The following is a 14,530-nucleotide window of genomic DNA, read 5'->3' as shown; positions in this document are numbered from 1 at the left end:
TTACCTTGGTCTACAAGGCCCTCCTTACCTCTCCAAACTCATCCCCTCCCCTCTCCCCCTCTCTCTTCTCCAGTCCCATTGGCTTTCTTTCAGATCCTTAATCACACAAAACTCTCTCTCTTCCTATCTTTGGGCCTCTGCATGTGCCGCTCCCTCTGCCTGGAGTGCTTTTCCCACCCCCACTCTTCAAATGGCTGTTCTTTCTCATCGATCAGGCATTGGCTTAAATGTTAACTCACTGAAATAGGTTCCTTCCTATTTCTTTTTTAAATTATAGTAACCTGTTCATTTCTTTCCCAACATTTCCTGTCTTATAATCATTTGACTGTTCATTTTTTATTGTCTAACTTCCCCATCAGAATTGGAAGCACTGTGACGACATAAGCTATGTCTGCTTCATTCACTACTGAATAGTCTGTGACTGGCACTTAATAAATGCTCAATATTTGTTGAAAAAGAGAAGGCCATCCCATTAGGAAAGTCAGTGAAATTTTAACTGTGAATTATAGAATAGTGCTTTACCCATGTCATCATCAACCCCATAGCAAGGTCTATGAACTGATATCTCCAACTGAGGCTAGATTCAAGAAATATGACTTAGTGCCCTATATGGGCATGGAGTCCTGCAAGGGGTGTGCATGGAGCCGGCGGGGGGGGGGGCAGGTTGCTTTGGCAAACCAAAGGACTTAAAGGGGCCTACTGTGACAGTTGGTTCTCTAATCAATTTTGTGTGGTGATTCTGGTAAGCTGAGTTTACTCCATCCTATAGATGACGAAGTTGAGACAAACTAACCTTTAAAAAACCAAGGTGGAGGGACTTCCCTGGTGGTGTAGTGGTTAAGACTCTGCGCTCCCAATGCAGGGACACGGGTTCGAGCCCTGGTCCGGGAAGATCCCACATGCTGCGGAGCAACTAAGCCCGTGTGCCACAACTACTGAGCCCACGTGCTGCAACTACTGAAGCCCGCGCACCTAGAGCCTGTGCTCTGCAACAAGAGAAGCCACCACAATGAGAAGCCCGTGCACCAGAGCAAAGACCCAATGCAGCCTAAATAAATAAATAAATAAAACAAATAAATAGAAAAATAAAAAACCCAAGGTGGAGACCAAGCCAAACTGTGAAGAAGGCAAAGCTTGGCTCCTGCACTCTCTTTCTTGGCTTTTCAGTGCTTTGTCTGCCAACCCCATGTCCTCTGACCATCAGGCCTACCACAGTGGCAGCTTATCCAGATTTGCTTTTGGATCATTCAAGTACAGTGGTCTCAAAACAGTGTCAAACTCCAAACTTAGCTTCCTTTTTTTTTTTTTTTCAGTAGGACCATGCCCCTTGGAAATTAGCTCATTAAACTAACCTCTCCTAAGGTGATGTTTCTCATACAAATCTGCAGTTTACCAGGGCACTCTGGAAGTATACCTGTGACTACAGAACTGACTGCTTCCTCCACCACAGCAAGCCAAAGTAGAACTTAATCTTTGCAAGAGTTGTTCAAATAACAGTCCCACTGGCAGTTGTTATTATTATTACTAATTTATACAAACTGTCCTTTAGCTATGATATACTCTCTCATTTGGTTCTCATAAGAGCCCAGTGAGACAAGAAAGACAGTTATTATAGTTCTTTTACAGATAAGGAAACTGAGATTGAAGGAAGTTACTTCTGAATATCAACTAGCAAATGAACAGATCCTAACCCGGGACTCCAAATCCTTTTTCTCCATTCAAATCTTTTTCCAACATCAGTTTGCCTCCTTCGTTGGCTCCTGAAATTTGTGTTGAGGGGAAGCTTTATCATGAATGAATCTGGTCCTAGGTCACTGACCCTGGTTCATGTTCAGGGTCTCCATCTGCCTTACTCTGGATAACCTCAAGTAGTTTATCTGTTGGTAAAATACTGCCCATAAAAGGTGTTGCTACAGATTTTCTCATTAACAGTTTTAGTGTAGATTAAAGAGATTAGAATTCCAAAATATCCAGTAATTTCTATTAGCCCTAGACCACAATGTTTTGAATCTGAGAAGCTTTGGACAAATGGTATTAAGAATCTTGGGCTTCCCTGGTGGCGCAGTGGCTGAGAATCTGCCTGCCAATGCAGGGGACACGGGTTCGAGCCCTGGTCTGGGAAGATCCCACATGCCGCGGAGCAACTGGGCCCGTGAGCCACAATTACTGAGCCTGCGCGTCTGGAGCCTGTGCTCCGCAACAAGAGAGGCCGCGATAGTGAGAGGCCCGCCGCGCACCGCCATGAAGAGTGGCCCCCGCTTGCCACAACTAGAGAAAGTCCTCGCACAGAAACAAAGACCCAACACAGCCATAAATAAAATTAATTAATTAATTAATTAATTTTAAAAAAATACATTAAAAAAAAAGAATCTTTAACTGGGGTTAAGGAGGTGTATGTCTGCAGACTGCTAGTTAAAATTCAAGGTTCCCATCTTTTAAGTGAATAGAGCAGATGGCAGACTTGACTCTCTACCTGGTAGACAGGTGGTCACAACACATTTGACACTGATCAGTGAAAAAGCTGTCTCACCCCACCCTTAAGAGCCGTGTGGAAACACTGGAACCTCAGTAATTTGTTTCTCTGGAGGCTTAACTATATCTGTCTGATTTACCCAGCGAACTCTTGCTGGTTTTAAACATCATCTCTCATGTACACTGTGCTCTGCAACAAAAGTTGAGAGTTTAATACACTCTCATTTAGTGTATTAAAATGCACTAATAACCAAGACATCAAGATGACAACAAAACACACCTGACAGCACAGCTGATTCACTTGCGTTTTATGGGTTATCCTCTATGGACAGAACAGTTTTTCTCAAGTTGAAAAGAAAAAGAAAAAAAAGAAAAGCAAATATCTACTCCCAACAGATGCTGGGGCATAAGGAGTAAAGTTCTGTACTTTTCACTCTCTGGAAACAGACTAACGTAAATGCTCTCCAAGAAATTTTTACAACAATCTCTTTAGTTAAAATTAAAAGACTTTTCAACGCCTTGGTTTTGAGTATTTTCCGTGGGAGCGCAGAGAACGTGGTGGGCCAGGCTCACCGGTGGGGAGGATCTGGACAGGGCGCGCGTTTCCCAGCCCGCGCCTCACCAGCGGGGTCGCCGACCAGCCTCCAGCTGCACCCCCCCGGGGCCTAGCCCCAGCCCACTTCCCGCCCCTGCATTACCGGCGCCCGCGCCGGCCCCGCTGCCTCTTCCTCCTCCTCCTCCTCCTTCTCCTCCTCCTCCAAGGCCGCCGCCGCCGCCGCCGACAGGGACTCTACGGGGTCTTTGCGTTCGTAATGGGTGACCCGCGCTCCGGTGCTGGGATTGACCGGGGTTTGGAGACTGCTGGCCGCCACCTTCGCTGCTCGGTGTGAGGCGGCCATCACCACGCCGCCGAGGCCTGAGCGCCCGCGCTGGCCCGGGGCGTGGAAGCCGGCGCGGCCGTAGGCGCCCGATGGCTCCTTGCTTGGGGAGGTGGTTACTAGGGGTCCGGTAACTAGGGACGCTACAGGTGCCGCAAGGGGCCAAACGTCACTCAAAACCGGCGCACGCTGCGGGAGACCCAAAGTGGGGGCCTCCTGGATAGCGGGAATCAGTATTGAATCTTTGCTGGTTTAGAGGGCTGGTGGGCAGAATAGGACACCTCTTCCCTTCCTTCGCGCTTCACCGCCTAAACGCAGACTTCTCACATTATACTAATGAAACGACACGTTTTGTGAGTGAAAAAGCGCATTTTTATTCATTGAAATAACCTGTTAGGAGGAGACGGCGGCGGCAGAGGAAAGCTGGGGATGTTATTATGTCGCGGTCTCAGGACTGGAAGGTTTGCATGCCGCTACCCAACATGGCTCCCCCGGAAGCCAGAGAATGGGAGTCCAGTACATTCTGCTCTGATTGACTTGAGAGCTAGCAGAAATCGACCAATCCGGAGGAGGCTGCTAGCTATCCCTCTCGGCTGACCAATAAAAGCCCAGAGTTGGGTGGAGCCTGGTCCACCCACCGGTGAGTGACAGTGCAAGTGTATGAACCGCGTGTTTGCTGCTTGGGTTCCTCAGCTTTATAGTGGTGTGGGTCGGAGGGCGAGAGCGCCCAGCAGTAGCCACAGACAAGTCTCATCTCCATCTCACCCCCATCAACATCTCCCACCTGAGATGTGGGTGCTTCAAATGACGCCTTCCTTCTACACCACGCGCCTGGAAGAGAGGCCTAGCCTTAAAATAGCCGGCGTGGTGCAGTCCAGCCACCTGCTACCTAAGCCCCTACCTCCTGAGGCTGAGGCTGCAGCAACCTTCCCCTCCCACTCCCTGCGCTACAACCTGCCACTGCCACCACAAAGGTAGAGTATGCAGCACGCGATGTCTAGAACCCTTCTCTGTGATCTGAGCCCTTTATACCAAGTCTTCCTTGTTCGCTGGTCTGGAGTGTGAACACTTGCAAAATCCCCTATTCCCTCACCTTCTTCAGGCTGCTCTTTGTTTTGACTGAGCATTTGCTTCGACCACTGGAACAGATGCTGGCTGGATTCTGAACAGAAGCCAGAGTTGGAAGCCCATGAGGTATGGATGCCCCAAGTGACCAGAGAAGGGACTTCCAGTCATTCGCATGCAGCTAGTTCTGTGGCTGCACGTGCCGCTTTTGGGATTCGTTTTAAGTCCGACCCAAAACCAGCAAGATAGGTCTACGTGCTGAAGCACTGTAAATGGAAGATTAGGCTAGAATAGGATAGAAGGAATGAGTGTAGAGGACACATTGTATGTGTTTATAGAAGAGCAGAAAAGCTTCCACTCATCAGCAATATTCTAAATTTGCAGATCTTTTCAAAATTGTTTTAATTGAAATATAGTTGATTTGCAATGTGTTAGTTTCAGATGTACAGCAAAGTCATTCAGTTATATATACATAAATCTGCAGATATCTAATAGCCTCAAAATATATACAGCAGAAATGGACAGATCTACAAGAAGAAAATGACAAATCTTCCATCATCATAGGAAGAATTATTTTTGCACTTTTGTATTGAGATATAACATATACAGTGCAATGAATAGATCTTAAATGTATAGTTGGGGGACCTCCCTGGACGTTCAGTGGTTAAGACTCTGCACTTCCAATGCAGGGGGCCCAGTTTGATCCCTGGTCAAGGAACTAGATCCCACATGCTGCAACTAAGAGTTCACATGCCGCAACTGAAGATCCCACATGCCGCAAGGAAGATCCCATGTGCCGCAACTAAGACCCAGCACAGCCAAATAAATAAACAGATATATATTTTTTAAGTGTATAAATAATGTATAGCTGGATGCGTTTTGACAAATGTATACACTCATGAAATCATATTAAGATATAGAACATTTCAGTCATCCTGGAAAGACCCCTTGTGCCCCTTCCCAGTCTGTTCCCCATTCCACATTCCCTTGACTGTTCTAGAACTTCATATAAATGGAATCATACTGTATGTACTCCTTTTGCTCTAAACTTCTTTTGATCAGCATACTGTTTTCTGGGGATTCATCCATGTTGTATATATGAGTAGTCTGTTCCTTTTTAATTGCTGAATAGTATTCTTTGCTGAGATAATAGTTTTCCAATACTGGAAGAATTTTCCTCTTTATTTTGTGCTATTCATAATGTAACAGTTACAGTCAAGGCATATTCTTAAATTTAATCTGTGCCATTAACATTGTCTTTATCACTTTCTTTTTTTTTTTTTTTTTTTTTTATTTATTCATTTATTTATTTATTCATTCATTTATGGCTGTGTTGGGTCCTCGTTTCTGTGCGAGGGCTTTCTCTAGTTGTGGCAAGCGGGGGCCACTCTTCATCATGGTGCACGGGCCTCTCACTGTAGCGGCCTCTCTTGTTGCGGAGCACAGGCTCCAGACGCGCAGGCCCAGCAATTGTGGCTCACGGGCGTAGTTACTCCGCGGCATGCGGGATCCTCCCAGACCAGGGCTCGAACCCGTGTCCCCTGCACCGGCAGGCAGACTCCCAACCACTGCGCCACCAGGGAAGCCCTATCACTTTCTTAAGTTTATTCACTCACCTGTTGTTTCCATTTTTTCAGCTGTCAGTTTGGGTCCTTCAGGAAGATGATACCAGGAAGGAGTTAGAAGTGAAAGAGAGTTATTGGGGTAAGTTCCTGTGAAAGATAAAGGGAGAGGAGTAGGAATGTTTTCAGGACAAGATATATTCTGACACCTTAGAAAAGAGAGGGAAAGGAGAATAATTGTGTAGGAGAAGGTTGAAACTACAGTGAGGGTCTGAGAAAGTCTCAGCCAGGTAAAAAGAGAACTCCAGCACAAAGATTGCTCATAGAGCAGACATGGACAGACCCTACCAGCCCTGCCATCTGAATCAGCCCTGCCTCTGAATCAGGGAGGGGCTAGCACTCCCTCTGAAGAGCAAGTTCTCAGATGGAACACTTTGGGAAAACCCTGAAGTTGTGGTTGCCGGCTGTTAGCCAGTGTTATGCTGGTAAATGGTTGATGACTGGCTCTCTGGGAGAAAGTGTGTGTGTGTGTGTGATTGTGCTTATAAATTTTAGTAATATAAAGAATTGTAGCACACAACTTATAAATAAAACATACTCTTTACTGTAAATCCCTCACAATTGATTCTCCCAGAGTACTTTCATTGGTTTTTGCTGAACTCTTGTATCTGTAGCCAACCTATGGTTGTAACTGGTGAATGTAGTTCCAACATGAATGCTGGTTGATATTTTTGTTTATATTAATGTCTAAGATGAAAGTGAAACAACCAACATGTATGTCAGAATTTCACTTGTCTGCCAATGTTGTAACTTTTTTGCTAGAATAGATAAATACTTTTCTAATACTAAAAGAATTTTCCTTAAATTTTTGTGCTGTTCACAATGTGACAGCTACAGACACCACACACTGAGTTTTTTCTGCATTATTAGCATTTTCCTCATTGTTTTAAGTTTAAAAGCCAACCTGTAGCACTCGCTGATTTCCATGATGTCAGTACCCTCACCAAGGCCAATTTCAAGTAACCGGTGTGACATCACCGAACATGAACTTGGGGAATGATGCCCAATAGAACACCATTATATAGTTTTTCCACCATACAGATAGAGCAGATGCAAATAATCTTGAGAGCCTAAGTATAAGTAAAATGTAGTAACAGAAGAGGAAGTGAAGAGTTTTGAGAAATTATCTTTGTTTTGAATATAATTTATTTAATTACAATTTAGCAAAACTTAATTTTTAATAATGGCTGTGTTTAACAAACAGTTTGCAAATATCCTGAAATTTTTACAGTCAGGTCTCTCAAGCCAGTACTAACAGGCCCCTGCACACTGCTGTGTCAATTGACTGCACTCCTCACAGCAGAGCCTGTCTTTAAAGGAGATCTAAGCAGCTAAGCTAGATGACTGCCACATTTGCTATTGTGAATAAAGCAGCTATGAACAGTCCTGTAAGTGTCTTTGATACATGTGTGTATATATGGAGGGATATAGAAGATTTGAATAGCACAATTATAATTAGGTAACATATGTCTATTAGAAAATATATTTTTTCTAATATGTATATAAATATATTTTATATATTATAATATTATAGAAATAAATTTATATAAATATATATGTAACAATTGAAGAATATATATTATCTTAGGAACATATGGAACATTACAAAAAGAAACCATAGCACTCAGCCATAAAGCTAGCCTCAACAGACTTCAAAGGATTAATATTATACAGTTAACATTCTCTGATCACTTAATACAATTAAGTTAGACATTAATTTTTTTTAAAAACTAGAAAAGGCTTTCAGTTTGGAAACTCTAAAATACTTCTAAAAAACAATTCATGGGTTACAGGAGAATTCATGACAGAAATTATAAAATATATAGTAAGTATATATACTTAAATTATATATGAAATAAATATATTTATTAATATATTAATATTATGTTCCTTAGAAACCACTTAAAGGTATATTAAATAAATAGAAACCATATATTAATTGTATTTAAATTTACATATTAATATACAAAATGTAATATTATATAATTATATTCATTTGTGATAGTATATTAATGTATTTAATAAAATATTTTAAGTGGTTTTTAAGCCATGTGTTAGAGTAATTTTTTGGGGGGAGGGCTGCTCCACATGGGCTGTGGGATCTTCGTTTCCCAACCAGGGATCAAACTGGAGCCCTCCGCAGTGAAAGCACAGAGTCCTAACCACTGGACCGCCAGGGAATTCCCTGGAGTAATTTTTTAAATGCAGAAATAGACAATTTGAACATTGGATTATCAGATAGCTTCCAAAATGCTTCAGATGATTCTAATCTTTTACCGGTTGGAGAACCAAGGCTCTAATTCTTCTCTAGGATACCTAATTATTTGCTCAGTTCCATTTGCTCTCTGGTCCTCTGGCTGGCTGCTGTAGTAGCAAAGTAGCATCTCTTGTGCTAAAGCAACACTGCCTACACCCACAGAGGCTCTCGCTACTTACACCACTTCTAGACTCAGATGAAGCACTGAGCTTTTGGGCTTCCCCAGCAGCTGACTGGAGGCACTGGGCAAGGATCAACGTGCTAGGATAAGCTTTGACCAATGAGAGATGTGAAACTGGCAAATACATTTCTTTCCCTTCCTTTACCTGATAGACTCTTCTAAGGCAGGATGATTCTATGGAGACTGTCTGGGCAAGTCACTGATGACAAGAAACCGATCTTTTTTTTTTAAAGAAATGGCCAGCTTAGTAATTCATACCTTTGTATTTGTTTTCCATCTTTTGCTGTCTCATTTCCCTTTCTTCTACATTCTTGATGTCCTGGGATTGAACGACCCAATAAAATATTAGTAGATTTTTAAAAATAATAAAATAAAAAATAATATTACATAAAATATATATTATATAATTATAAGTTAACATAATTTTATAATATATAAGTTATAATACTATAAGTGGCTTCAAACCACTTAAAATGTATTAAATAAATATGTATATGTATGTGTGTGTGTGTGTATATATATATGTGTATATATATATATATATATATATATATATATATATAATCTCCCATGCACCTTGGGATAGGGAGTGTTCTCAGAGCAATATGACTCCTGGATTCTTCCACAGAACAAGTGCAGGATAAGATCATTGGTTCAGCAACAAACAGAAACTACTGAAGTAGCTGAAATGTGCAGAATGCTTAGAAAAAAAAGGCAGACATGAGAAAAATAAATTTTGAGGTTAAAAAGCCTTGGATAACAAAACGAGTAACAGAAATCCTTGGGTTTAAAGAGAATGTTATGGGACTTCTGTGGTGGTGCAGTGGTTAAGAATCTGCCTGCCAATGCAGGGGACACGGGTTCGAGCCCTGGTCTGGGAAGATCCCACATGCCGCGGAGCAGCTAAGCCCACGCACCACAACTACTGAGCCTGCGCTCTAGAGCCCGCGCACCACTAGTGAGTCCATGCGCTGCAACTACTGAAGCCCACACGCCTAGAACCCATGCTCTGCAACAAGAGAAGCCACCGCAGTGAGAAGCCCACGCACCGCAACAAAGAGTAGCCCCCACTTGCCGTAACAATGAAAACCCAACGCAGCCAAAAATAAATAAATAAATTTATTTTTTAAAAAATAAAGAGAATGTTATGACAGTTTAGTCAACCAACTGGAAGTGAAGGGCTGAACCAACATGGAAATTATTCTTTGCATCTGAAGTGTAGTACCATCACTTTATTAGGTCACAACAGAGTGACCCAGTGTGGCTCTGGCCCAATTCTCTTGGCTGTTTTTGGAGAATCCAGGCTCTAAAATGATGCGAATCAACCAGACTGGCGTTTTGAATGAAAAAAAAAAAATTCTACAGAGTTTATGGGAGAACTGTGGCCCCTCCACAGGAAAATATCGCTGGAATCCCTTTCACTTTCCTAGACCTGAAGAAAGAAGAAAGGAAACAGACAGATTGAAGAAGAAAAATTGCCACCTATGAAAAAAGCAAGACAAAGAAAAGAGAGATAAAGAAGAAAAATAAAGCAGTAGGGAGAAAAGGTAGAGATCTTGAAGTCCAAGAAGACTCCAGTCCAGATTTCCTACCCTAAAAGACAATCCTGCCCAGTCAGGACAGAGAGAAAGCACAATCATGTTCAGCCTTCTCATCAAAGAACCAAGAGCCAGAGTCCTTCCTCTGCTCCAGAAAAGAACACTCCAGCACTCCCGGAACCTTCAGTACAAGTGGCCACTTCTGACACTCAGTGATATCCTGAAATTTCCCCAGCCTGAAACTGTACCAAAGCTAAAGGACATTCTCTGGAAAAAAAAAAAAAAATTCCATAAAAGAAAAGGAAAAGGAGAAGAATCAACCAAAATCTCACGCTTCTTCTCATACTTGATCTTGCTGGCGCTACAGATCCCAAGATCATATTCACCTAGAAGACAGCTAAGCCCAAGGAGGCAGCCATCACCTGGAGGAAGAACTCCAGCAAAGCATAGATGGAGCAGATCTCCAGTGAGATGAAAGAGGCGCTCATCAGCATTCTTGTCTAGGAGTAGTTCATTGTCCATTTTGTCTTGTGTCGGGTCACTGACAAAGAAGTCTCCCAAGAGGACCTTCAGCCCCCTTGAAAAACTGGTAGTGAGAAAGGAGGGAAGGAGGCAGGGCACAACCTTTAAAAGAACGGCATAGCCTGAGGATGTGACATAAACTGATTAGAACCAAATAGGTCCAAGATGGTGGATGAGTCGACTTCCACTAGGCCTTGAGCCTCAGTATACGCTCATTGTAACACATCAGCAAGCTAAATGACACACCCACAGGTGTGTCAATTCCAAGGCCATGACAGTTCCAAGGCCAACCATAAATGGTCAAAGAATGGGAGGTGGCCCAATTCCTGGAAATCCCCACCCCTTCCCCAAAATAGCTGGACCACTCCTCCCACTCATTAGCCTATGAAATTACCCACCCCTATAAAAACTGACAACCCCATACCCTGATGCCACTCTTGCCTTCTGAGATGGCCCACGCTCCATCTGTGGAATGTGTTTCTCTCTAAATAAATCCACTTCTTACCTATCACTTTGTCTCTCACAGAATTCTTTCTACAACAAGACATCAAGAACCTGAGCTTCATTAAGTCCTGAGACCAGGTGTGTGATCTCAGTTAAAAGACCGTGGGTTCAAGTCCCAATCTGAGTTGCATGGTTTCAGCAGGTTATCTCCTTCAGCAAGTCCTCCAAGGCAAAAGCACCAAACATCACCTACAGCAACTCTACCACCAGAAATTCATCATTCCCCAGCACCCAGGAGCAATGCCCTACAAGAAAAAGTTGTATTTCTGTTTCTCCAGGGAGAACTTCAGGTAAAGTGACAAAAAGTGATAGGAGTGACAAAAAGTGATAAAACTACTGAGATTAAAATAGAATACTACTCAGCCATAAAAAGAATCTAAAAACAACAACAACAACAAAGGAATGAATATAACAAAAAAGAAGTAGACACAGATAAAGAGAACAAACTAGTGGTTACCAGTGGGGAGAGGAGGGGCAATGTAGGGGTAGGGGAGTAGAAGATACAAGCTATTGAGTGTAAGATAGGCTCAAGGATGTGTTGCACAACATGGCGAATATAACCAATATTTTGTAATAACTGTAAATGGAAAGTAACCTTTAAAAATTGTATAAAATAGGGACTTCCCGGGTGGGCCAGTGGCTAAGACTCCATGCTCCTAATGCAGGGGGCCCAGGTTCGATCCCTGATCAGGGAACTAGATCCCACAAGCCGCAAATAAGAGTTCACAATAAGAATTCACATGCCACAACTAAAAGATCCCGCATGCCACAACTAAGACCCGGTGCAGCCAAATAAATAAATAATAAATATATATTTTTTAATTGTAGAAAATAAAACAGAAAAAGAAAGTACTGAGAAAAGAGGCTCCCTCATCTAGAAAAGTAGAGTTCTCTGAATCAGAGGACAAAGGTGGCAAAATGGCTGCTGCATTTTCTGTGCAGCAGAGACACCAAATCAGACGACAAAACCAGCTCCTCCTCAGATGATGATGGTGATGATAAGACCCAGAAGTCCTACATGAGAAATGGTGAGGTAGGCAGGTGGCAATTCAGAATGCCTCTCCATCACCACAGAAGTGCCAGAAAGAGATTTTCCCTTTTAGAGAAGTCCCTCCCCACCACCCACCAGAAGGCACGGTTTTCCTTCTCTCACACCTCACTTCTCCTCAGCTCACGTAGCCCATGACACCACCATCATTAACCCCTTAACGACCATATCATTTGCAGATATTTTCTCCCATTCAGTAGGTTGTCTTTTCATTTTGGTGGTGATTTCCTTTGCTGTGCAAAAGCTTTTAAGTTTAATTAGCCACCATTCTACTTTCTGTCTCTATGATTTTGACTACTCTAAGTGCCTCATATAAGTAGAATCATATAGGATTTGTCTTGTGACTGACTTATTTCACTTAGCCTAATGTCCTCAAGGTTTGTTTATGTTGTGGCATATGCCAGAAATTCCTTTCTTTTTAAGGCTGAATAATAGTCCATTGTGTGTGTGTGTGTGTGTGTGTGTGTGTGTGTGTGTGTATATATCACATTTTGCTGATCCATTCATCCATCAGTGGACACTTGGGTTGCCTCCACGTTTTAGCTATTGTGAATAATGTTGCTACGAACATGGGTGTACAAATACCTATTTGAGACCCTGCTTTCAATTCTTTTGGGTATATACCCAGAAGTGGAATTGCTGGATCATGAGGTAATTCTATATTTAATTTTTGAGGAATTGTCATCCTGTTTTCAACAGCAGCTGTAGCATTTTACATTCCTACCAACAATACCCACGGGTTCCAGTATCTTGTTTTGTTTTTCTTTTCTTTTTTTTTTTGTTGGCTGCGTTGGGTCTTCGTTGCTGCACTTAGGCTTTTTCTAATTGCGGCTAGTGGGGGCTACTCTTCATTGTGGTGCATGGGCTTCTTATTTGCAGTGACTCCTCTTGTTGCAGAGCATGGGCTCTAGGCACACGGGTTTCAGTCGTTGCAGCATGTGGGCTCAGTAGTTGCGGCATGCGGGTCCTAGAGCACAGGCTCAGTAGTTGTGGCACATGGGCTTAGTTGCACCGCGGCATGTGGGATCTTCCCAGACCAGGGATCGAATCCGTGTCCCCTGCATTGGCAGGCAGATTCTTAACCACTGTGCCACCAGGGAAGTCCCTCTTTTTTTTTTTTTGCTGTGCCACGTGGCTTGCGAGATCTTAGTTCCCCAATCAGGGATCAAACCCATGCCCCCTGCAGTGGAAGTGCAGAGTCCTAACTGCTGGACCACCAGGGTATTCCCATTGTTTTGTTTTTGGTAGTAGCCATCCTAAAGGGTATGAGGTGATATCCTGTAGTTTTGATTTGCATTTCCCTAATGATTAGTGATGTTGAGCATCTTTTCATGTGCTTATTGGCCATTTGTATATCTTCTTTGGAGAAATGTCTATTCAAGTTCTTTGCCCTTTTTTTTTTCTTTGCCCATTTTTAAATTGGGTTGTTATTTTGTTGTTGAGTTTTAGTAGTTCTCTCTATATATTCTAGGTACTAATCCCTATTAGATATGGGATTTGCAGATATTTTTTCCCTTTCTGTGGGTTGCTTTTTCCTCTGTTGATAGTGTCTTTTGATGTACAAAACTTTAAAATATTCATGAAGTACAATTTGTCTATTTTTTCTTTTGTTATCTGTGTCTTTTATGTCATATCTAAGAAGTGACATTGCCAAATCCAATATCGTGAAGATTTTGTTCTTTGTTTACTTCTAAGAGTGTTATTGTCTTAGGTCTTTGATCCACTTTCAGTTAAATTTTGTATATGGTGTTAGGTAAGGGTCTAACCTCATTCTTCTGCATGTGGACATCCACTTTTCCCAGCACTATTTGTTGAAAAGATCGACCTTTCCACATTGAGTGGTCTTGGCTTGCTTGTCAAAACTCATTTGAACATATATGTGTTTATTTCTGTGTTTATTTATTCTATTCCACTGGTCTAAATGTGGGTCTTTATGCCAGTGCCACACTGTTTTGATTACTGTACCTTGCTGTATAGCTTGAAATCAGGGTGCATAATACCTCCAGCTTTGTTCTTCATTTATTTATTTATTTATGGCTGTGTTGGGTCTTCGTTTCTGTGTGAGGGCTTTCTCTAGTTGTGGCAATCGGGGGCCACTCTTCATTGCGGTGCGCGGGCCTCTCGCTATCGTGGCCTCTCTTGTTGCGGAGCACAGGCTCCAGACGCGCAGGCTCAGTAATTGTGGCTCATGGGCCCAGTTGCTCCGACGCATGTGGGATCTTCCCAGACACGGCTCGAACCCGTGTCCCCTGCATTGGCAGGCAGATTCCCAACCACTGCGCCACCAGGGAAGCCCCAGCTTTGTTCTTCTTAACATTGCTTTGGACATTCAAGGTCTTTTGTAGTTCCATACAAATTTTAGGATTATTCATTCCAGTTCTGTGAAAAATGCCATTGGTATTTTGATAGGGATTACATGGAATCTGTAGATCACTTTGGATAT

The 14,530-nt window shown here is 42.6% G+C and overlaps 1 protein-coding gene across 8 annotated transcripts in view; it reads right to left on the bottom strand.

Moving 5' to 3' along the window:
* FAM161A (FAM161 centrosomal protein A) overlaps window positions 1-3,467 on the bottom strand; it is a 31,576-nt gene extending 28,109 nt beyond the window's left edge. For 7 of the 8 annotated variants that reach the window (XR_014253960.1, XR_014253961.1, XM_082426624.1 and 4 more), the window contains exon 1: window positions 3,171-3,467. Coding sequence is in view for 5 of the 8 variants with exons in the window: in XM_082426624.1 (XP_082282750.1) it covers window positions 3,171-3,371 (201 nt within the window). In the remaining 3 variants the exon portion in view is untranslated. The remainder of the gene's footprint in view (window positions 1-3,170) is intronic. The other variant, XM_082426625.1, reaches the window with a different exon arrangement.
* Between the last annotated feature and the right edge of the window lie 11,063 nt (window positions 3,468-14,530).

Source organism: Balaenoptera physalus (genome assembly GCF_965194825.1).
Source record: "Balaenoptera physalus genome assembly, chromosome: 15".
NCBI classification, from domain to species: domain Eukaryota; kingdom Metazoa; phylum Chordata; class Mammalia; order Artiodactyla; family Balaenopteridae; genus Balaenoptera; species Balaenoptera physalus.
Note: the sequence above shows the minus strand (reverse complement) of the source record. Positions and strands in the feature narration are given on the sequence as shown.